This window comes from Dermacentor variabilis, unplaced genomic scaffold (genome assembly GCF_050947875.1).
Source record: "Dermacentor variabilis isolate Ectoservices unplaced genomic scaffold, ASM5094787v1 scaffold_18, whole genome shotgun sequence".
NCBI lineage: Eukaryota > Metazoa > Arthropoda > Arachnida > Ixodida > Ixodidae > Dermacentor > Dermacentor variabilis.
The window spans coordinates 131,858-155,667 of NW_027460346.1; the positions used below are offsets into that span (position 1 = coordinate 131,858).

Genomic DNA, 23,810 nt, shown 5'->3' on the forward strand with positions numbered 1-23,810 from the left:
CAACCAAAGGACCAGGCAGGATTCCGTAAAGGCTACTCAACAATAGACCATATTCACACTGTCAATCAAGTGATAGAGAAATGTGCAGAATATAACCAACCCTTATATATAGCTTTCATTGATTACGAGAAAGCGTTTGATTCAGTCGAAACCTCAGCAGTCATGGAGGCATTACGGAATCAGGGTGTAGATGAGCCATATGTAAAAATACTGGAAGATATCTATAGCGGCTCCACAGCCACCGTAGTCCTCCACAAAGAAAGTAACAAAATCCCTATAAAGAAAGGCGTCAGACAGGGAGATACGATATCTCCAATGCTATTCACAGCATGTTTACAGGAGGTATTCAGAGGCCTGGAGTGGGAAGAATTGGGGATAAAAGTTGATGGAGAATACCTTAGCAACTTACGATTCGCTGATGATATTGCCTTGCTTAGTAACTCAGGAGACCAATTGCAATGCATGCTCACTGACCTGGAGAGGCAAAGCAGAAGGGTGGGTCTGAAAATTAATTTGCAGAAAACTAAAGTATTGTTTAACAGTCTCGGAAGAGAACAGCAGTTTACGATAGGTAGCGAAGCACTGGAAGTGGTAAGGGAATACATCTACTTAGGGCAGGTAGTGACCACGGATCCGGATCATGAGACTGAAATAACCAGAAGAATAAGAATGGGCTGGGGTGCGTTTGGCAGGCATTCTCAAATCATGAACAGCAGGTTGCCACTATCCCTCAAAAAGAAAGTGTATAACAGCTGTGTGTTACCAGTACTCACATATGGGGCAGAAACCTGGAGGCTTACGAAAAGGGTTCTGCTGAAATTGAGGACGACGCAACGAGCTATGGAAAGAAGAATGATGGGTGTAACGTTAAGGGATAAGAAAAGAGCAGATTGGGTGAGGCAACAAACGCGGGTAAACGACATCTTAGTTGAAATCAAGAAAAAGAAATGGGCATGGGCAGGACATGTAATGAGGAGGGAAGATAACCGATGGTCATTAAGGGTTACGGACTGGATTCCAAGGGAAGGGAAGCGTAGCAGGGGGCGGCAGAAAGTTAGGTGGGCGGATGAAATTAAGATGTTTGCAGGGACAACATGGCCACAATTAGTCCATGACCGGGGTAGTTGGAGAAGTATGGGAGAGGCCTTTGCCCTGCAGTGGGCGTAACTAGGCTGATGATGATGATGCTGATGATGTGACACACAGTGTACTTATAAAAATAAAAGAAATGCGAGAATCCCAAACGATTCCTATAATAATACTTGTTGAAACAAAGATACCCGGCTGGACTGTGCACATTATTTAGGTGTTAATGCAATATGCCCGTGCCGAACGAACATGCTCAGCATACTGACTGCAGTTTTGAACAATCACGTTAAGATTTGCAATTTATTTCCGCTTAGAACAGTCTGCAATGTTTCTTTTCTCATACTTCGAGATGAATACATTCGCCACACTTTCAGTAGAATGCACATGAATGGGGGCGTACTGATCAGGTTACTTATCAACTAAAACATGTTACGATCTCTTAGGTGTGTTGATAAGGGTAGAACAAATGCAATGCCCACTGAATTATTTGAATAATCTGTGCGTTATCTACTTAGAAAAGACCACCAAATTGATAATCTGGCTCTTTTTTCTTTTGTACAGCGCATATTGTATGCAGTCTGTCCAAGACGACGGCACTACATGCAACAGTAACGAAAACCGGAACACTTATTACGCACGAGAATGGCTTCAACCATGCACGATTAGCACAATGCGAATCTGCGCCAGCAGCTGCCTTGTGATTAAGAGCACGTAAACTGCAGAACGCCGAAGCATCGGAAGCCGCTTAACGCTTTTCATATAGCTCGAAAGATAACTTCTGCTGCTAAATTGTCTAAAAAAGAGACAAAAAACAAATCTTCCAACTACCGTCAAACGCAATGCCTTCAGTTTGAAACGTGTAAAGGTGTTCCCGGAGCGACTAATTTATTGTTCTCTAATTTTTTCGGCTAAGTTGCGAAGCTGCAAGTGACTGAGCTTATCGCAGGTTTCATGCTCCAAAAGCGTTTGTGGTTGCATATAAATAGATTGGGTGAATCTAGAGATTTCTACTAGATATTTCTTCAAGTCTTGTGTTTTGCTTGCTGTAACTTCCCAAAATTATTTAGATTGGTTGCCAGGAACCTTAAAAATACTGCTACATTTAAACTATGCGAAAACGGCAGCGCACACACTGCTGATGCATGCCCCGCAAACACGGCCTTTCATCCGAGTACGCTAGCAGTTATTAAACTATGCCTGTCTGTTTGAAAATTCTTGATGCTAACACAATTTCGAGATATATACGTAAAGCGTGTCACGAGAATTTCACTACACATACGGTGCAGCATTCATCGCGGCCGGATCAAGCGCCACTAAATGAGATCTACCACACTGGCTGCCCAACACACACAATCCGCTTAGTGGTAGCTCAGTATCAAGTTAAAACATGGTGTACTTCCTTTTTTACGCACCTAAGCTATAATGATAAAATCAACAAGCACGAGCGATCGCTCGCCATAAAACATTCCGTATAGTAGAAGCGAGAACAAGAGCGCGTTATCAAACCATGTCAACGACAAACCGACACTATACCCGAGTCGCCTGCGCTACATGCAGCCGGTTCGCGCTACGAAATGCGCTCACATAATCATGAGGTATTGACGCAAAACGTCTTTGATAAAGCTTACCATTCAGTGTAGTTGACGTGTGATGCCACAAAGAAGACACGCATACACAGACACCAACGTTCAGGGAGCCACCGCACACCGGCACAACCGTTTACGTGCCTGGCGCACTCGTTGAGACGGCGCACCGCCGCGCATGCGCAAGAGCTCCGAGCATGCGCAGGAGCTCCGCGCGGGAGGGCGTGCGCGCTCGGAGGAGTGTGAGCGCCTGTTCCTCCTTCATTTTTTTCTTTGTCTCTTTCTCTCTCTCTGCTCGCCATGCGCGCCGGAACGGGTGGCTTTTCTTTTCCGTTACGCATTTTTTTCGTGGACGAAGGATATGCGCTGGCAGGTTGTATGACAAACGCTGTGGGCTATCGTATGAGACTGGAACGCTAACATGAATGCGCTGTTTGTAAAAGCCGTTACGGGGCCCTTCAGACGTTTTAGACGCATTATTGCCAGCGTCGATGAGTAATACAGCCAGTGGCGTAGCTAGGTCGTCTGGCACCCGGGGCCCATAGATCTTCTGTCACCCCCCCCCCCCCCCCGGCTGTAGTTGAGGAAGGCGAGGATATCGACAATTTCCGGGTTTCAGCAACCAATACAGCCGCCTCGGATACCGCGCACGTCCCCCGGGTCCCCCTATTCTTCGCTTTCTTTCCCAGAGATCACCAATGCGGCAGGTATTGGCGCCTCGCTGGCGTAGTATGAGGGATCACGCGGCGTGCTCCTCATAGGTTTTGCTGTCAGCGCTCACTGAAAAAACCACGCGGGAGCTCTCCCGGACATTTCTGTAAGTACTTTCGAAACGAAAGAAGGTTTTTACTGTCTAAATTATAGTCTTGGGCAAACTGAAAGCACAGAATCGTTTACAGACGCCATCTCCTTACCGAATACGTACAGTGAACGCCACTGTGCGCGGTCGCCGCGATGGAGTCTCCCGAACCGGCTTCTTGCGTGAAAGGTAGGCAAACGCTGAGAGTAAACTATGTGAAATATGTTGTTAGAGTGGGCTGTCTGTATAACCAAATGGGGCATAACAGAATGAAGCCTCAATGCAGCGATCGCACAGCTTCGCAGCGACCGACTGCGCGTCTGCATGCTTGTCCGCGCACTGTTTCGCTTTCGCCGCGTGCGCGTTTTCGCACCGTGCCATGAGCTTTAGGCCGCAGAATATGAGCATTTCACAGTATGCGAGCAACCATTGTTGCGTGGGCGCTATCAGAGTTGTTCAAAAATAATTTCATTTTAGAGACTTCGACGCCTACGGGACTGTGAAGTGCCGACGCGACGATTCAATCTTTTTTTCTTCTAAATTCTTGGACGTTTCAATATTATTTCTCGAGTTGCGTCGCACTATATGTTTATCGGTTTTCTCAGCGTGCGATTTCCCGCTGCTTCTTTCTTTGTAATCCAGTGCATTATTTCATAACATAAACATGACCATATGCCATGCTTTTTTTTAATGTGCTTCTTACCGCTCCCTTTCCACTCCAGTGAACTTGCCAGTATCTATAGCATCGACAAGTTCATAGACCAAACCGTCATGACATTAGTCGGGCAGCGGACTCGGGCGAGAGTCTCAGTGGGCGTTTTTCGAACATCGTAGACCCGGCGCCGTAGCAGAAATCTTCCTCGCGTCTGTGCTTGCTGCATACCCGAGTTGTAGCCGATGACTGTTTGCCGGTTTTATGTTTCGCGAGCCAAGCTTCACGCAGCTTCTTGTCCTGCGGCTACGTATGAATAAGGCTGACACCGGGCTCCGTTGCGTACGTCCTGCATTGCGGCACCGAGCAGTAGCCTACCATGTTGCGCGCCTGCAAAGGCAGCCACTACGTATTGTAGTGCTTTCAATCGTGTTAAAGGAGACACTCGAAGCGGGAAAAGCTCGCCACTAAATGAGGACCGCAGCGTACGAGGGAACTTTAACTCTCATCTCCAGCTCGCTTCGGCGCTCCCGAAGCAGCCGACGCGGCCGCTATGTCCACGTGATCCATCCTAGCACGTCACGCCGACGGTGGCGCCAGCTTTTCCCATGGTGGAGCTCGAGGCCAATACACGCTGTTTTTTCCTGCGCCAAATAACACAGGGTGCTGCACTGATAACTTGTGATAAGCGCATGTGCACATCTTCTGTCAGACTGTAAGGCTTGGCAACCAATACAAATGCGGCATCGTGGCAAATACGGCTGACGTCACAAGTAAGAAAATTTTTTTCTAAAGTTTTAATTACCAATTTTAGCGGCAACATTGCATTTGCAAAATTGAAGGCCGACATTCATATCTTGCCCAACAACAACTTCACAAAAATCGTCGTGGATACTACTGCCCGCAGTATTTTGGTTGTGGGCAGCCCTAACCAAAATGAAATTGTGTCTCAGTGACGCTGATCTCCCCACCAAATTAGAAAAACGGAAAACGCCACCTGCCTCCCTGCTGCACGGGCGCCAATGCTATGACGATTACGAGTTCTCTTCATTCTAATCAATAAAGCCTTGTTTTTATTTGCTGCTATACGGTCAAACGTGATTATTCGAGCTGCGGTACCACCAAAACATTGGGAACAGAATAGAGCACGCTTCGCGTCGATTCTTGGCGTCACCATAAAAAAAAAAAAAGAACCTCGATGAAGCCCGTGCCAGCGAAACCTGTTGGTCTGCACTCGCAATGGAGAGGGTTGAGGGATCAGCCTCACTGGTCCACTATTTCATATTTCTTTCGCTACTGCCATACTGGGCGCCGCCCGCCGTGCCAAAGTACCGTAGGTTGTAGCACCCAAAACAATTTTGTTTAAGAAGTTTTTGTTCAGTTAATAATATTACTTTGAGTCCTCAATTCTTGGAATTGAAGTGCTTCCTCTATAAGTACTAATTAAGGAATTATTAAGAATATGGTTATTACCTATCTGCCATATTTTTCACGCTACCAAGTTCCTAGCAATCACAAAGACACGTAACTTCATAGAATATCGGGAAGTATACTTACAAAATTCATGTTTTTTTTTGTAAAATTCTGTGCAGCTGACACAGACACTGTACTTGTGACATGAAGTCACACAATAATAACAGTTTTCTGAAACTTTCGAGGGTAGGAAGGAAAGCGTGAAACATACCGCCATGTTTCGCAGCGGCTTCTCGGAGCGAGCGGGAGAGGGGAAGTAAAAGCGAGCTGAACATCGCAACACCCGCGACTATATGCAGCCTGTCGAGTCATACGCCGCCAAACTCTTCGGCCGCACCTAGTCTGAAGGCGATCCAGAGAATCCGATTCGCGACTTTTGACGGCCGCACTTATGCAACGTCGCTCTCAACGAACGCTTCGCCGTAAACGCGAGCGCCGGGTGCGCTGGTTGAACGCCCTCTTTCTGCTGTCTTTGTTCGTCTTCGCTGCGCGTTCTGAAGGGAAGAGGGACTCAAGAGCCTCAACGCCTTACTACGCCTCACTGCATGTTTAGCGACTCCTGCTCCCAGCATCAACACACGGTACCAGCGCACCCCACATGAAACGTTCCGCTAAGGCGAGTAGAGTAGCGACCATTTCGCGAAATAAATTTTTTAGCCCGCACATTCGTGCAATTATTTAGTGGGGTGTTTATAGAGCTGCAGCCGACAATTCTGCAGCGCAACGCATCGGGTACATGAGCTCGGGCTTCTGGAGCATTCTTTGCTATTTGCGGCCAGTCAAGCCGGCGGAAAGAGGGGTGTATTCAGGCGTATGACACCCCCCCCCCCCTCCTCTGACCCCTTGCACCCGGGGCCCACGGCCCCCCGGCCCCCCCCTGTTGCTACGCCACTGAATACAGCGTATTTGTAGCATATCTTCCAGCGTACCGCCAAATGTCATGCCCGCACGTATGTTAGTGCTAATTTTCTGTTCCGATGATAGGTCAAAGCAATCAGTACAGCATTGAGGTACTCATATGCGTGGCTGCGCAGGCATACCGCCGACGAAATACTGGGTGGGCTCAGAGAATTTGGCACCTATTTTAAGTGAATGAGAAACTTTGATGAGTTTATAGTGCAGGATATTAGGCAACAAAAGTCGCCCGATGTTAGTGACGCAGCCGAGATATGAAGACAATGTGAAAAGTATCCGAGAATCGGACGACACACAACGCGAACACCACATGCGCGACATCGGTTCATGGCACATTCACAAAGTCCGCGTTGTCAGCTACAAACATTACGAGTGTCTTTGCTGTTAGCTTGATGCCTGTTTCGAATCCACTTGTATCTGAAGCTGGCGTTCATAACATATATTTTAACAATTGGATCGGCGTTTTGCTTCCGTTATTCTACTGCCGCAAAAGTGATGCGACAACTGTGAAGACTGTCTTGGGATTGCCGAGAGCGACTACGTAGATCATATGTGGTCAACAAATGCGGAGGTATACACTATGTGTATACTAAAGTATACAAATAGGCTCTACAGCAATCTCAGCAGTATACAACTTCAGTGGCTTATATCAAATGCAGCTATGTATTATCCACCGGTACCTGCGCTTGGTTACAGCGTACACGGGTTGGGCCCAGATTAACGATGTTTGTCTATTGTTAATCTAAAAATGCATGCAAGACCACGACAACTCAGAGGTGGTGAATTCACCACCTGGCCTGCGGGCTTTCGCCACTTATTCACCCCCTTTGCCACATCTTCACCATCTGACCTTCACCACCTGGTCTTCGCGAAGTGTACGTCCGGGAAGCAGCCAGGTTTAGGGCCTTCGGGTGCCTGGAAGACCTTGGTGACTCGGACGGTGCCTGCTCCGCCGCGATCCTCGTTCGGTGCAGCTGCACCGAACGCAGACTAGCAGTCTGCACGGTTTGCCCGCCGCGCCGGGGTTGCGGTGCCGTCGTGCATGAACCAGTGCCATATCATCGCGTTCGCAGAGGGCGGGGGGTCTGGGAACTCGGAATTACATATTATCGACTTTCTTCTATAGACATTCAATACACCAGGAGTAGAGAAAAAAATAGAAACCTTGTCGACTTATTGTCCATAATATAGAGAGTCAACAGACAAAGTATGGACAAAAATAAATAGAAACTGTATCGGCTTTCGTCTACAGGTAGTCCATATAGAGGGGAAGTAGACAAAGAAGAAACAAACTCCTTATCGAATTTTTTCTATAGACCGTCTATAGACTGCGAGTAGACAAAAAGAAATAGAAATCTTATCGACTTTCGTCTACAGAAAGTCTATACACAAAGTATATGGACAAAATAAATAGACACTCTATCGACGTTCGTCTAAAAGTAGTCCATAGAGGGGAAATAGACAAAAAGAAACAAACACCTTATCGACTTTTTCTATAGACCGTCTATAGACAGCGAGTAGACAAAAAGAAATAGAAACCTTATCAACTTTCGTCTATAGAAAGTCTATAGACAAAGTATGGACAAAAATAGATAGAGACTGTATCCACTTTCGTCTATAGGTAGTCCATAGAGGGGAAGTAGGCAAAGAAGACACAAACACCTTATCGACTTTTTTCTATAGACCGTCTATAGACTGCGAGTAGACAAAAAGAAATAGAAACCATATCGACTTTCGTCTATAGAAAGTCTATAGACAAAGTATGGACAAAAATAGATAGAGACTGTATCCACTTTCGTCTGTAGGTATTCTATAGAGGGGAAGCAGATAAAAAGGAAACAAACACCTTATCGACTTTTTTCTATAGACCGTCTATAGACTGCGAATAGACAAAAATAAATAGAAACCCTATCGACTTTCGTCTATAGAAAGTCTATAGACAAAGTATGGACAAAAATAGATAGAGACTGTGTCGACTTTCGTCTGTAGGTATTCTATAGAGGGGAAGCAGACAAAAAAGAAACAAACACCTTATCGACTTTTTTCTATAGACCGTCTATAGACTGCGAGTAGACAAAAAGAAATAGAAACCCTATCGACTTTCGTCTATAGAAAGTCTATAGACAAAGTATGGACAAAAATAGATAGAGACTGTGTCGACTTTCGTCTGTAGGTATTCTATAGAGGGGAAGCAGACAAAAAAGAAACAAACACCTTATCGACTTTTTTCTATAGACCGTCTATAGACTGCGAGTAGACAAAAAGAAATAGAAACCCTATCGACTTTCGTCTGTAGAAAGTCTATAGACAAAGTATGGACAAAAATAGATAGAGACTGTATCCACTTTCGTCTGTAGGTATTCTATAGAGGGGAAGCAGATAAAAAGGAAACAAACACCTTATCGACTTTTTTCTATAGACCGTCATAGACTGCGAATATACAAAAAGAAATAGAAACCCTATCGACTTTCGTCTATAGAAAGTCTAAAGACAAAGTATGGACAAAAATAGATAGAGACTGTGTCGACTTTCGTCTGTAGGTATTCTATAGAGGGGAAGCAGACAAAAAGGAAACAAACACCTTATCGACTTTTTTCTATAGACCGTCTATAGACTGCGAATAGACAAAAAGAAATAGAAACTTTATCGACTTTCGTCTATTGACAGTCTATAGACTTTATATCAACAAAAGTCCAAATCTATAGAAAGGAAAGGTCGTCTATGAAAAGTCTATAGACTTTCTATAGACAGTCTAAAGTCATTTTTGTAAGGGATCAGACTTGTACGTAACGAACTGCATGTATTTAATGACTTGCGATCAAGTGCGTTTTCAGGTAATTTTGTGATTTACCAATTACTTTATTAGCGCTTACTCGAAAGAATTAACGCTGCTCGATGCCTCTGCCTTCCTCCTCAATGCCGCTGCGCACTGCCACTGGCTTCGCGTTTCGTGCGGAAAAAGCGGCTCGCAGTTCACGGTGACCAATGCCGATAACGATGTCAGCTCGCCCCTATCACGTGGGCATCGAGCCCGGCACTCAACTTCGAGTTCTGCGTACTGTGTTGGCACAGCTGTTGCTCAACCGCACATTTGTGCTATCATTGCATTGATTATCAAAATGCTAAAGTAGCAAATTAATGTGACTCGACTTCACTGCTTGTATGCACACACAACCGTCTTTTATTTGTGAATTACAGAACAGCTACATAATTTGGTTACCCGCCGTGGTTGCTCAGTAGCTATGGTGTTAGGCTGCTGAGCACGAGGTCGCGGGATCGAATCCCGGCCACGGCGGCCGCATTTCGATGGGGGCGAAATGCGAAAACACCCGTGTACTTAGATTTGGGTGCACGTTAAAGAACCCCAGGTGGTCGAAATTTCCGAAGTCCTCCACTACGACGTGCCTCATAATCAGGAAGTGGTTTCGGCACGTAAAACCCAATAATTAAATTTTTTTTAACTTAATTTGGTTGAACGAGCTACGCCCCTTTGAACGACAGCGCAGTGGTAGGATCTCCATGCGGGCGCGCACGCGCCTTCTTTTTCTCAATGTTATTGCGGTAACAGCAAAAAGGTGGGATTTAGCCACAAATCGGTCCTTTCATTATTACAGCGTGAGAACGATACAAAAAATTTCGATTATTTCAAAGGCGAAAAGTGTTCTTTTGTTTCATTTGTGCAAATAATGAGCGCTGCCTAATGAGCGCTCAGTGTTATTACGCCCTGCATCTCGCAGCTGCCATGTTACACATACTCCTCTCGTATGACTCTATTTCGGCTTCGCTTTTATAGAACAGAATCAAAGTGCCATATAGCGTCGAAATTCACCGGCGAGGGAAACTTATTTTGGCGTAGTGGCATGTCCACACAAAAGTAATAGGACACCTCAGGAACAGCTAAGGATGATCGCGTAACCGCTAAGTGACAGTCATACAATGGTGCGCCTAATATCTAGCGTATCTCGCGATATCACATGAGTGCTTAAGAATATTTTCCCCCGTTGCTCAGTGATCTTTACACCACCTCGTTCATATTTTGTGGTATAGCAATTAAAGATGGCGGAATGATAAGCACATCGCTACAAGGAATCTCCGCAGCGCTGCATTCACCTCACGCAGCGACTGGACCATTTCTTTAGAGTGATGCCAAATGTTTTCTTGTGATGGGCTTGAAACACAATGCGGCAACAAACTTGAAATGATTGTGACCAATGTAGGGCTCGACGATCACACATCGCGCGCTCGACAAATGAAATCACGGATGTTATTACGGTGGAAAAGACTTATAGCAGATAGCCAAATATGGTTCTCTACGCCGTCAAAAAAAAAAAAGGCACACCAGCATTTACGACTACCCTACAACACCGGAAGAAATACAGTCTTTAAAAGGCCCGTCACCAGGTTTGGCCATTTTAAACAGACAAGCGGAGCACATATTTCACGCGCTGGCGATTGTATCTGCAAAGCATTAGAGCAATACGCGGCCCCCCGCGAAAAATGCGAAATTTCAAACCAAACGCGGCATGTCCTCCTTCTCGAGGAAGCGGCGCTCCCAGCGAGAGAGTCGTCGAGGTAACACGCGCAAACACTGTGACGTAAAACACTCTCCTAGCAACGTCACTCACCATTGCACGTTACTTCGATAAATCGCCCAATGCGAAACGCGAAGTTTCGTCCAAAAGGCGATGCATCGATTGCGATAGCAACTTATAGACATTGATACGAAGTAAGTATAGTAGTTTTATCGACCATATAAACTTGCAAACATTTACTGACTCAATTAACAAGCATGGTGTCAGCACTCACAGGCAAACATGAACACATCACACTCGATGACCGCGGACACTCGCTGTCAAAACGCTGGCATGAGCAAGCTCAACAGCAGCAGCGAGCGATGTGACCTTCGTGCTGTCTATCGGCTTCCACGCAAAGAGCCGCAAGAAAGCAGCACACACAAAGGTGTGGGCCGTCCGCAGATAGCTTTCAAGGTACGGCGAGCGCGATCGCGCGCCGCCGCGCAAAGTACGCAGTTGCTGGCAGAGCAGAAGCCCCCCTCCATCCAGCGCTACCTGTCCACTTTTCTCCGTTTCGCGCGCGAGATTAAGCCGCGATCGTCAGTTCCAGTTGCGCCCGGTCGCGAAATACGCAGTGGCTGCTGGAGCCCAACGCCACCCCCACCCTCCCTCCCTTTCTTTCTCCCTTCATCCCATCCCTCCAAGGCGTTTCGCGCGACGGAAGATGGCGCGTTTGCTCTCCGCCTTCCTCCCTCACGCACGCCAGATTGAGCCACGATCGTCGGCTCCCCTCGCGTGCTTTCTTTCGCAAATTCAGCATACAGCGCGCGGCGACTGCGTTATCGCCCTTGTACTTTATACGGAACATGACGGCGGCGGCGACAACAAAAATGCTCCGGGAGTGTCCATACAATTGCTATCGCATTAAAAAAGGAGGCGGGGCTCGTCGTGTGAACCCGACGTGGCTCCTCTCCTCGGCTCCCGTACGAGATAAGGTGGGAAGGAACGTGGCTTGCAGATGCTACTCGAGGCAGAGCGTGAGTTTCTCTGCTGGCAGTCGCGCTTGCCTCTTGGTGGTATGGGAACAGGGCATTAAATTTCTTCTATCTTCTCCAATGATGAATCAATTTAAAAAAAAAACGCTTTCGGTAAAACGATCCCTAGACGACGTTCTAGAACTTTCAGAGCATAACTAAAATTGACAATTGGGCTTGGTGAGGAAACCTTTGAAGGGTACGCACACCGTAAGCGCGCATTTAAACAGGTAAGAGCTAGCAGACGACGCGAGGAGCCATCCACACTCACGGCCGGTCTCGACGAGCGCGCGCGCGCGTCGAGACCGGCCGTGCCACACTATGTGTGGTTCAGTTTGTGTCCGCCAGATGGCAACTACGCGCGATCTCGCCATCAATGTATTCTTGTTTCGACTCATGCACAAACATGTAAAAAGGCTGGCATCGTGAAGTGGCCAAAAAAGTTGCCCTTTAACTCTTCATTAACTAATCATAGAATGACATCACTATTAAACTACATCGGCTCACGAATCTCCCACCGCAAAAATTTGCTCTAATCCTTCAAGCACACATGAACTTATCAGATTGATGAGCGGCTTTCTCTCTCCAATCATTTCCACCATGCTCGCGGACAACATTCTGTGGCTATGAAGGGAAAGCTACGGAGGCAAAGCGCACACAAGTTACAGCGCTTCTGTAAAGAGTCCCGCGTTTTAATCTACGTTAGTTTAGGCTGAGAAAGAGAAAACAGAAAGACCTTATTAGCAATAGTTAAATAAGAGAGAACACACCACTGAGTGTAAAGGTCTTCTTATTTTACAGCTTTTCCCTTCTGTGTCTGGGGAAATACGAAACCGTCGCAGGTGGAAGCTCCGTCGATTCAGCGTCTGTTCCACGCAACCAAAAGCGATGTCAAATGCTGCCAGACTACTTGGCGCCGTAACACGTGTGCAGCAGCCACGTGCCCGTACCTTTCCCTAGTGCGTTGGAAGCCACACAGGAGATACGACAAGGGGCTCAAGGAAGCAATGCCCCGCTGGCACAGCTCGAAGGTTGAACATCTCGGCGGCGAGATGGCTCGTGGGGGCACCCCGTGCCAACCGCGGTATCTAAGCTACGCTTTTCATCTTGGACGCGAAGCGCAGCTGACGCAGTAACGTGTAACTGTCATGTGTAGACTGGCAGTGCAAAGATGAAATGGCTCTTCTGTCTTTTTGAGATAGCAGACATATGCATTTTTCATTTATTTAACTCAGACGAACTATAAGTGTACTACCAAGAATGTACTCGCGATCACGAAATCACCGAACAGCTGTTGTGGGTCTAGCTGCTTGCAATGACGCGGCATGACGACATTGCGGAAGCGAGGGCAAGCAATTTTTCACTGCTTTGGCACGAGATTGTGAATTCCCTGTTGCGTGCAGTTCGAAAATATTTGGCTCACATGATCACAGGAGCCTCGAGCGTTAACAGATCCGCTATGTTTTCCTTACTATGTTCAAAAAGTACTCAGGGCACCTTTAAGGATAGGAGCGCAACCCCAGCCGGGTACAGCAAAGAATGATACGTAAGCCGAACATGAAGACCGGAAAATGTAGTAATGCAGGGAGTGATTTACTTTTATAATATTTTCCTAATTAGACAAACAAATCTTTACTAGTATCTACGCCAAATTATTTATTACCAGATATCATCAATTCAGAGAAATTCGTTACTTTTAAGCTTCAACTTATACGGTTTGTTGTGAAGTTTGATTGAGCCATCTCAATCGCGGCGGCCACCGCGAAGCTCCGTTCTGAGTCGTTACCCCGCACCTCCAACAAATGTTACGAATAGGAAGCCCGATGCACAAATGTATTTACGACTATTTACATGGGGGAAAGTTAGTCGTAATTGCGCAGGCTGGTACAAAGGTGACAGCTCCAGGAGACAGTCTACCACTTCCTCTTCGTCTCCCTCTTGCGCGCATGGGCCTGTCCAAATGTACCGTAACAATATATAGTAAAAGCACGCTGTCTAACACTTGTGCTCAGAGGAAGAGATACGGAATCCATAATTTTCGTGAACTCACCGAGAACCGTGAGCATCAGTTGTTCCTCGGCCATGCCGGCTGCGTTTCTGGCCACACAGCTGTACCTTCCCGAATGAGCGAGAGTCGCGTTCGGAATCTGCAGAATCTGGCCGTTCTCCGCAAAGGCTACGTCCTGTGCAAAAATAACATTGCGCACGCTGAAATCTGTCTAGTGTTACTTCATAAAAAAAAAAGAAAACTGAGGCAGGAAAGCGAGACATTGATACACTTACGACTTTGGCATTGTTAGTTACATATGTTCAAGAAAAATTCGCTTAATATGCAGCTTGGAAAATAGTAGAGTGTACGTAACATAAATCCTTATCGAGAGATTGCATATAGAACGATTGGTGCACAAGAAACTGCACTCAATGACTGCCTACTACAAGCATTAAATGTGCAGGCTGATTTTTTTATTGTTGTTTTTTTTAGAAGATAAAAAAATCCTTTTGCTGGAAAGGTGATTTGTCTTTCATTGCAGGGTAGGTGGATGATATGGTAGGTGGACGTAAGTTATACTACTATGTCAAGGACAGATTAAATAATTACCAAGAAAAAAGAACTCATGCAGGTACAACGCATACTCTGAGTCTGTAAAGCGACGCTTTTCTCAAATGAGAGAGAGAGAGAGAGAGAGTGAAAGCTCTTTATTTAAATGCAGATAATTCTACCTGTGTATACGTAGGCACTTACATGCTACTCAGCGTAGTGAAGGGGGTGAGGAATAGAAAGGCCCACGTTGTTGCAGGGTGAGAAAGGAAGAAAATAAAGCAGGGATAATTGCGGCAGAACTCGTCTCACGATGACTGTGGACGGTAATGCGAATAGCAACCGAGCACATCACTGAAGGGGTAATCATGACACTTTTGCTGCTTGAGCTATAAGCCCACTTTCGCGATGCAGTTTGCTCAAGAGATACGAGATGGCGCTTTCGGCGGCACGGTGCACGTTAGCCCAGCGAATGCGCACGAACGCGCAACCATTACCGTTTCTGCACTGCTGTGTGCGACCAGCTGTCGGAAATTCAACTGGGTGTGCGACAACAGAATGCGCTCCATTCATCCTGCAAAATGTGGAGCGATAGATGGAAGATATGTGCATTATTTGACTGCAAAAATAGTGACTAGCATATTAAGAACAGAATTAGTCTGCTTGGCCAAGTTTATAGAGCACTGCTATATAAGGACTGCCTGTGATGCCGGCCCTTCGCGGTACACGTCTTTCTTCGAGAATAGTAAAAAAATTGACTGATCCGTCAGGGTTGTATCGCTGAGTTCCGAAGAAAGGAATTCAACTACGGAGCCTACGTCGGCAAGTGTTAGTACCACTCGTTACACGGTGACAAAGAGAGTTGCGCTCGTTCCTAACATAGTAATTTTCTCGCACGTTAGCTGCACACATCCACCCCAACCTATGCGCAAACTTACGCCTATTCTGTCTCCATCGTATCAAGAATACTTGAATGGGCGAACTCTTGAATCAATGCGCCGAAGCATGGGTGATGGCGACGACGACGACAGCACACGAATATTCGAAGCTGAACGTTTCGTGACGGTCCACGGAGTAAGCGAGTGACTAGCAGTAATACATTTTTGCTACACATGCTATCACAAAGTACACAACATCTACGTTCCAAGCCTTGTATACAGCAGGAACAAATCTATCGCCGCTGAACACAACCTTGAGCGATTAGGCAGGAAATGAGCAATCCGATAGTTATCGTACTGAGGAACATTACTGAGTCAGAAACATGACAAGCCGCTACTTCAAGGTGTCTGCCAAATACAGAACGAAGAGCAAAGCGTACTGATTCTAATTTAAGTTATAAGCGGAGAGTTTGGACAGCTTGGAATGCATTTCGAGCCCCGCTTTTGGTACAAGCACAGGTGCTGCTCGCAATGCTTCAACCAGGCGTAATGAGCTCTGAAGGCGCTTATATCTACTCTGAAGCTGAAGTCAAAGCTTGATGTCGTCCACTCAGTCACCATCTACGATATCCGCTGAAACCGAGCTTTTCCTTAGCCGCACCGGTGACATACACATCCATCGCAAACACAGAGGCAACGGAGGCAGCTGAGGCAAAGAATGGACGCGCTACCACGTGGTCAAACATGGCAGCGCCCACGGGATTGCCGTTTAAAGTGTCTACAGAGCGTCCCAACTATTATGCACCAAGATTGAATGTATACAAATGTCGCGTAGCTGGACCGAACCAAGGTAATGTCATTTACCGTCGCTTGGAGATACTCAGATAATTTCTTCTATTCTGTCGAATTACATAATTATTCTTAATTAATGATTCGACTTCTCACAAATTAGAATTAGACGAAAAGTGTCGATGATAAAATTGTAAAGGAACATGAAAACCTCCCGATACAGCTTTCTGTTGCTGAATACGTGCTACAAGAGAGTGTTTGTCCGGGCGGGAAAGAAGCCCGTGAACACATGCAAAATTGCCGCGCGTCCATATTGGCAAGAAGCGCATGAACACGGGCTCGCCGCCTGCGCTGAACGCGCTAGTCCCCGTCGTCGTACTCTTCCTCTAATATTTAACACACTGCAGGGCCTGAGGGGACGAGTTCTGAAGGGAACAGTTTCTGCCCAAGTCGGACCAGCGGTGAGCCGAGCCACGTGGTATTTTAACTTTACATGCACCAACGAAGCCATCTTTACTTTAGATGCAGTCGCTCACTATACGCCAGTTTTGCAGAACATTCTTGGAGCGTTGTTCTCGCGAATAATCCCACCGTCACCTTTATTTATGCAATAAACGTTTGATGCTTTCCTCGAGTGAACGCTTCGAAGCGTCAGGAGACGTTCACAAAGTCATCGCTTCCACAGTTGTTCCAATATTAGCTGCCTGTGAAGCCGCAAGCTGAGCAGCTCAGTATTAATTTTTCCCCGTTCATCTGAAGCTTTAGGATTACACAGGAGACGGCTGTCTAACGAAACATGAGACAGGGTTAGAATGCCTGGCTCTTTAGAAGAAGAGTAAATGGAAGTTATGGTTCTGGAGTTCCAAACAGGTTCAGTTTCAGTCATCAAAGCACACAGTTGCTGTAGTTCAACAGACGCCTTTCTCAATGACTTGCGAAGGCACGTCTTCACAATCCCAACTGACCGCTCCCAAAAGCTCCCTCACCTAGGAGCTCTCTCTGCAATAAATTTCCAAGCTATGCCGTGGGTAGAGCAATACTGGCTGACTTCGTCTTTCCTCAACAACTGGTGCATGGAAGCTAGCTTATACGTGCAGCTTTCTTAAATGTATTGGCGTTGTCAGCGTATACTATTCACGGTGTTCCACGTCTTCCACAAAATCTTTTGAAGGCCATGAGGAAAGTGTTTGCAGGAAGTCCAACAAGGTGCTCAAGATTTATTGCTCTAACTACTGCCCACGTGAACAGCGCTATATACACCTTAACGCCACTGCAGTCTTTCACAAAAACTGCGCCTGCAAAGCATTCGCTTCCCGCTGCGGGCGCCTTTCCTGATAGTGCCGTCCCAGTGCGGGCGACGCTATCAGCCACGGGGGCGGAGTGCACGCGAAAGTGTGGCTGGCTCCGCTTAATTCGTGGCGCCGAGAATAAATCATCGACGTACGTGGCGTGAAACTATCATTCGTTGCCGACTCCCAAAATTTATCAGAATGAATTGTTTTCTCATTCAAATTTGCTTTCTTTCGATTGGCGCATAATTCGGAAAATTCTGCGGCCCCGTCCCGTGTAAGAAAACTCGATCGGCGACTCTACTTATTTACATAAAAGGTCGAATTTCAATATGAGGAAACTTCCATATAACGAAGCAAATGGCCGATTTTACCGACTTCGTTATAACGAGGTTGAACTGTATTAGCACACAATCATACGGAAGATAGCCTGGCCACTGAATTTTGTGCTTCCCTTCCCCTGCATAAATGCGGGCTATAAAATCACAAAATTTTTATGTGATTTCCTGCCAATTATCGAAATGGTGTCTGTCGGAGGTCGTACCTTCTTCAACTACATATTATACTTTTTTGGAGTGTTTCCTACAGACATGGGGCAGAACTGATCAGGCTTTTCGTTCCTAAATAATCGTTCCCATTGGGCGGCCGTTTTCGTTAATTATGTCCAGCATCAGGATTGGCTGGAATTTGCTGTTACGAACCATTCTATGCAAAGAGCTTTCTGTGAATGCGAGTTCTGAATATTTCGATGATGAACATCTAGTGGTGCAATTTTTGTTTACTTTTTCATTACGTCACTTATCTTTTCAAAGCGACTTTACCTTACTATAGGAAAAAAATGCAGAAAGACGCTCAAAATAAAGCCTGACGTGGTAACAAATATCAAAGATTGCTGGCCGGACAACATCGACTACAATGACGACGACTGCGTGACAATGGTGAATGGCAGGATGATGTCGTGACGACGAAGGTACAAACGAATAGGACACCTTGACCTTGACAGGAACGACGGTAGCGACGACAACAGCAACGGTGAAACGGCGATAATGATAGATAACAAGCATGACGACGACGATGCCCCTGAGACGCGCACTATAAGACTCGTAGTCGTCCTAGTGTGTAGCAAACAGAGTTTTGTTTGCTGTCGATTTCTTTTGCCAAGCAAACAGGATCATGATAAGATCGATTGTGGAAAGCATGATGTCTGCGACAGGTGCCACTATATGTGGACGAAGCCACCACATTATTAATAATATTATTACCAACGATCGCTGTGAAACAAAGTGGTTGCCAATATGCACTCTGCTTATAGCGCTCAAAGCCGCCACACGTGAGGAACGCACCTTGCTGCCCCTCTTATCCAATGGGACGTCGTCGCGCATCCAAACAACCGATGGCTGTGGCTCGCCAGACGCAATGCACCGCAGCTTGATGGGCGAATGCTCGACCACGGAAACAGTCGCCTCGGGAACCTGAATCCTCGGAGGCACTGCAATATTACACACAGCACACCATCATCATCATCATCATCATCATCATCATCATCATCATCATCATCATCATCATCATCATGATCATCATCATGATCACTACGACTACTACTACTACCACCACCACCACCACCACCATCATCATCATCATCATCATAATCGTCATCATCATCATCACCTCTTTATGGCCACTGCGGTGCGAAGGCATCTCCCAGCGACCTCTAATTACCGCTGCCTTGCGGCTAGCTGATTCAAACTTGCACCTGCAGATTTTCTAATTTCACCACCCCACCCAATTTTCTGCCGTCCTCGACTGCGCGTCCTTTCCCTTGGCACACCTTTTCTAACTCTAATGGTCCATCGGATATCTGCCCTCCGCATTACATGGCCTACCCAGCTCCTTTTGTTTCTCTTAATGTCAACTATAATGTCGGCTATCCCCGTTTGCTCTCTGATCTACATCGCTCTCTTCCTGACGTATTACGTATACGCCTCACATCTTTCGTTTCATTGCTCTTTGCACGGTCCCTAACTTGTTCTCTAACTATCTGTGTAACTATTGTTCTCTCTTGTTCTCTAAACATATTTGGAACCTATCTACTGTAACAAAAAGAAAAGATCTCCACATGTCCTGTGTGCTGCATACTTAATTGAGCTACGAAGGTCCGGTCTCTCCCTCCTTACCCCTATGCTCTGGTTTGTCGCTACTTTCGCAAGCATGTACGTAATCTGTGCCTATGAGTGGAACCGCCACCTCGAATCGTCGCCATGGCAGTGATGGTGAGATGCTTGGGTCACTAGGTGCCATGTAGGATGCAGTAGTATTTGGATTAATAGAACCGCTTATGTTTATGCAGCACGTCCTGTGATCTGTGGCGCCAAAACAGTCGCATTTCAGAGCTTCGCGGTGTAATTCAGAAGGCGAACTGATTTACAGACAGGGATCGTAACGTGAAGATATTTGGTGTAAAGGTGGCTGTCTGTTCAAGTGCTTCTATGGGTGTCTGTGAGTGCACATGTAAAGTAGACATGGTGATAAGGTAGCGAAGTCTGAGAACCTCGGCACCGATTCGATGACAAGATCAAAACTGCTTCTGAGAAGTGACGGAGTCATACGTGCAAAGTTTATATGGCTGTCTGTTCAAGTGCTTCTATGGGTGTCTGTGAGTGCACATGTAAAGTAGACATGGTGATAAGGTAGCGAAGTCTGAGAACCTCGGCACCGATTCGATGACAAGATCAAAACTGCTTCTGAGAAGTGACGGAGTCATACGTGCAAAGTTTACCAAGGACGTCACTTAAATCCGCGCTGTGGGCGCCTTATTCTTTTTTTTCTAATTTTTTATGACACCTTGTGTTTCTTTTTTCCTGCCGAGCTAAGAGAAATGAACTAGCTGATGTGGCTAAAACCTAAACCACTCTGCAGCAGCTCACTTAAAGTAAACACAACCAAAAATTTCGCGAAAATAACAATATATACACTAAGTGACAGAAACATTGAGGACCAAAATAACGTTTGTTTTATTTTTCAAATCCGGTAAGTGGACTGAAAAAACCGTGGCGAATGCTGTCGCCAACACCAATGTCACATTCATATTCATTGTCGTTGGCAAAACAATGTTGAACATGTTTTTTTTTGTTTTCAGTGCCAACAAACTGCGGTTGTCGTAGTATTCATGACTATTTACGAAGATAATTACTGAAGGCGCAAAATACGATCGCTATTTGATTCCCGTATTTCCTCAATTCTAACGCGCCCTCGATTGTAACGCGCACCCGTTTGCCGTGACCTAAAGAAAGAAACGTCATTCACAGTACTGCGCACCTAATTCTTTCATACGGACATACAACTTTCTTTTATTTGGAAAAACACAAGATTCACTCCCAATGCACTAAAGTTGCCATAGATGAAAAAAAGTCGCAGTTTCGCTTAAAGGCGAAGCATCGGTTGCGATAGCAAATTAGTAGACAGCTGTACGAAAAGTAAGGATAGTAGTTTTATGGATCCTATAAACTTTTAAACATTCGCTTACTAATTAAATTAACAAGCATGGTGTCACACGCGCACAAGGAAACATGAACACGCCTCGCTCAATGACCGCGAAAACTTTTTATCAAAACGCTGGAGTGAGGAAGTGCAGTAGCAGGAGCGAGCGAATTGGCCTTAGTGCGGCCTCTCGCTTCAATGCGGACTAAGCGACGAGAACACAGTGCCGTTCGCCTAGATGCGTAGAAGCACCATCGTAGAAGGCGTAGACTGTGTCTCCATCGCAGATGGCTTTCAAGATAGGGGCCGCGTGGCCGCGCCGTGTAGAACGCCCCTCCTGTTGGCGCCAGTCCCGTACGCAACTTTCGGGCACTCCGAAAACCCGTGATGCAGCCCGATTTCCGTCCGTCTCCGCACACGTGATCACTTTCTTTTTAATTGTGACATCGTGATGAACTCGGTATGTCTTCACAGTCGGCACTTCCATGCTGATAAAGCAAACTCAGAAAACGGGAAGACGGACGGTGGGAGCTATGGTAGTTGGGTTTGAAGCGCGTACGAGCCGGCCATTTTGAAATGTCGACGGCGATATGGTACCATACAATTAGGGTCGTACGCGATTCTAATGTGTACGCAATATTTGTGCCCGTTTTATCGACACAAAATGCGCGTTAGGTTCGAGTAGATACGGTATTTTGAAAAACAGCAGAATGTAAGATTGCCAGAATGCCCGTGGAATGTTTGTGGAGGCGTCTCCGACTTCAACTATTAAGCCTGTTCTCCGAACCAAATCATAACTGCACTGATTGAAATTTCTGCAGTTTTAGAAAAATTATACGAAGGACTTAATTACAGTTGCGCCAGCCTGTCTACGTGTTTTTGCGAAAGTGCATTGGCGACGGACGCAAATGTGATCTAGTTTCACTCTAAACTAGGTGTTGTGACAAAGGCACCAACATCCCACTTCCAGTAAAGCGTTGATGTCTTTCATGAAACTAATTAAGCTCTCTTCTTCCAGCAACCTTGAGTGCCAAGAGCGCACTTGGCTTCATTGCCTGCACATTATGATAGCCGGTCTTCATGGCATGGCGAGAATGTCGTATGCCTTTAGGGAAACAAGTTTTACTTAGATTCTGGAAAGTCACCACATATGGCAGCAGTGTATACAGGTGCTTGTTCTTCTAAAAAGTTATCTTTTTCTGGCGGCAACATTTGTAAGCTTTCTTTATGTTAGGTCTTTTTCGGGCTATCTTATATATCGCACAGCCATACAAAGCTTTCGTGACTCATTTTCTAAGTGTGCCACATCAACGCTTGAACTACTTACCCGACATTTAGCGGGTCTTTATGTTGACGCTGTACAGCGTGCTTTGCTGCTATGCAAAACAAATTTCTTTTTTTCACGCTTTCTTGATAGCGCCTAGAGAGACTTACCGTGAACTTCGATGCGGAACGCCTTCTCCGCCAGGCCGGCTTCGTTTTCGGCGATGCAGGAATAGGTGCCGCGATCCGACGATTGGATCGCCGGAAACGAGAGCACCCGAGGTCCGTACTTGGCGGTCAGTTCGCTGTCCGCGTTTTCTACGCTGAAAAGACAGAGGCGAAAGCTCGTAGCGTGCGCTTACATTCATTTACGTATGTACAGGCACAGACGCCATGAGCCTCGAACGAAAAGTTTGAACGGACAAGTGGGCGACACGCAGCATATAGTTTACGCGTAGCCTCACTGTTCTGGCGATGTTTCTTCTACGCGACGCTCCAACTATGGCCGCTGTCTCGGTCGCGGAATTTCGAACGTGTGACGGCTCCAAAAGGGAACACTAACATTTCGGTCAAGGCTTCTTCGAGTAGTTGTGTTGCCATTTGAGCTGCATGGTAACGGGAAATTCTTCCCACTTATCGAATGTTCGCTAGCTGAGTATGGCCGATTATGCGACACGATTCCTGATGCGATAGTGCACTTATACGAGCAGAAGTCGACTTCCCCGTTGGTCACGAGAAAATCACTGCGAATTTCATTTGGCACTTGCTCCTGGGATGCTTCATAGATGAGTACTGCACCACCCGCGAACTGTGTCTCCAAGATGATAAAACTTTAAGCAGATTTTGGGAAGGTAGACATGCTTGATATAGAATATGTTCCAAGCCTCTGCGCTAAACGGTCTCTGTTCCGGCATGAAAACATGCTCTCTGACAGCACCGAGGAAATGCACCATTCATGCTGAATAAATGCGGGAAGGCATGAACTCACAGGTAAGGCAGGCTATTTTTAGTCCAGTACACCGTGGCCCGGGGCAGAGATTCAACGCTGCACTCAAGCGAGACGTGCCGGTTCTCCACAGTGTCGACGTCCACAGATGCGGGGCCCGCTATCGTTGGCGGCACTGTCGCAGAGACCAAGCAAACCTCGTCAAGTGCGCTTATTTTTCTTTAGACCAGTCACTACGCAGACTTTTCTCGAAATATACACGGTTTGCTAGAGAATTAAAAGTAAAAAAGCTTCGCCAAATCAGGAGAAATGCCAACCCCCCCTACCCCCCTTTTCTTCTCTCATACATAAGGTCATACAGTAGTCAAGGTAGTCTGAATATCTGTTCTGAAATAATGTCGCAAATTGCCCTAAAATCTTTGTTTCTCGTAGTAATTAGCTAAATTCAATCGCCGAATCGTAGACGGCGAGATGAGTGTAATCGTGTTAAGTTGCATAGAGTGCGAAAGGCTAAATTTTTTGCGGCAGTGGAATTATGCAATTGAAAGAATCAAACAGTACTTTTGGAAT

The 23,810-nt window shown here is 46.2% G+C and overlaps 1 protein-coding gene across 1 annotated transcript in view; it reads right to left on the bottom strand.

Annotated features, from left to right (window-relative positions):
* The window catches only part of LOC142568337 (hemicentin-2-like), a gene marked incomplete at its 3' end in the record, with an annotated part of 187,227 nt that overhangs the window by 131,149 nt on the left and 32,268 nt on the right, over positions 1–23,810 (bottom strand). Inside the window, exons 7-10 of the mRNA XM_075678343.1 lie at positions 23,283–23,415; positions 22,466–22,617; positions 18,898–19,043; positions 14,110–14,242 (exon numbers count right to left, since the gene is read on the bottom strand). Of these exons, the coding sequence (XP_075534458.1) occupies positions 14,110–14,242; positions 18,898–19,043; positions 22,466–22,617; positions 23,283–23,415 (564 nt within the window). The remainder of the gene's footprint in view (positions 1–14,109; positions 14,243–18,897; positions 19,044–22,465; positions 22,618–23,282; positions 23,416–23,810) is intronic.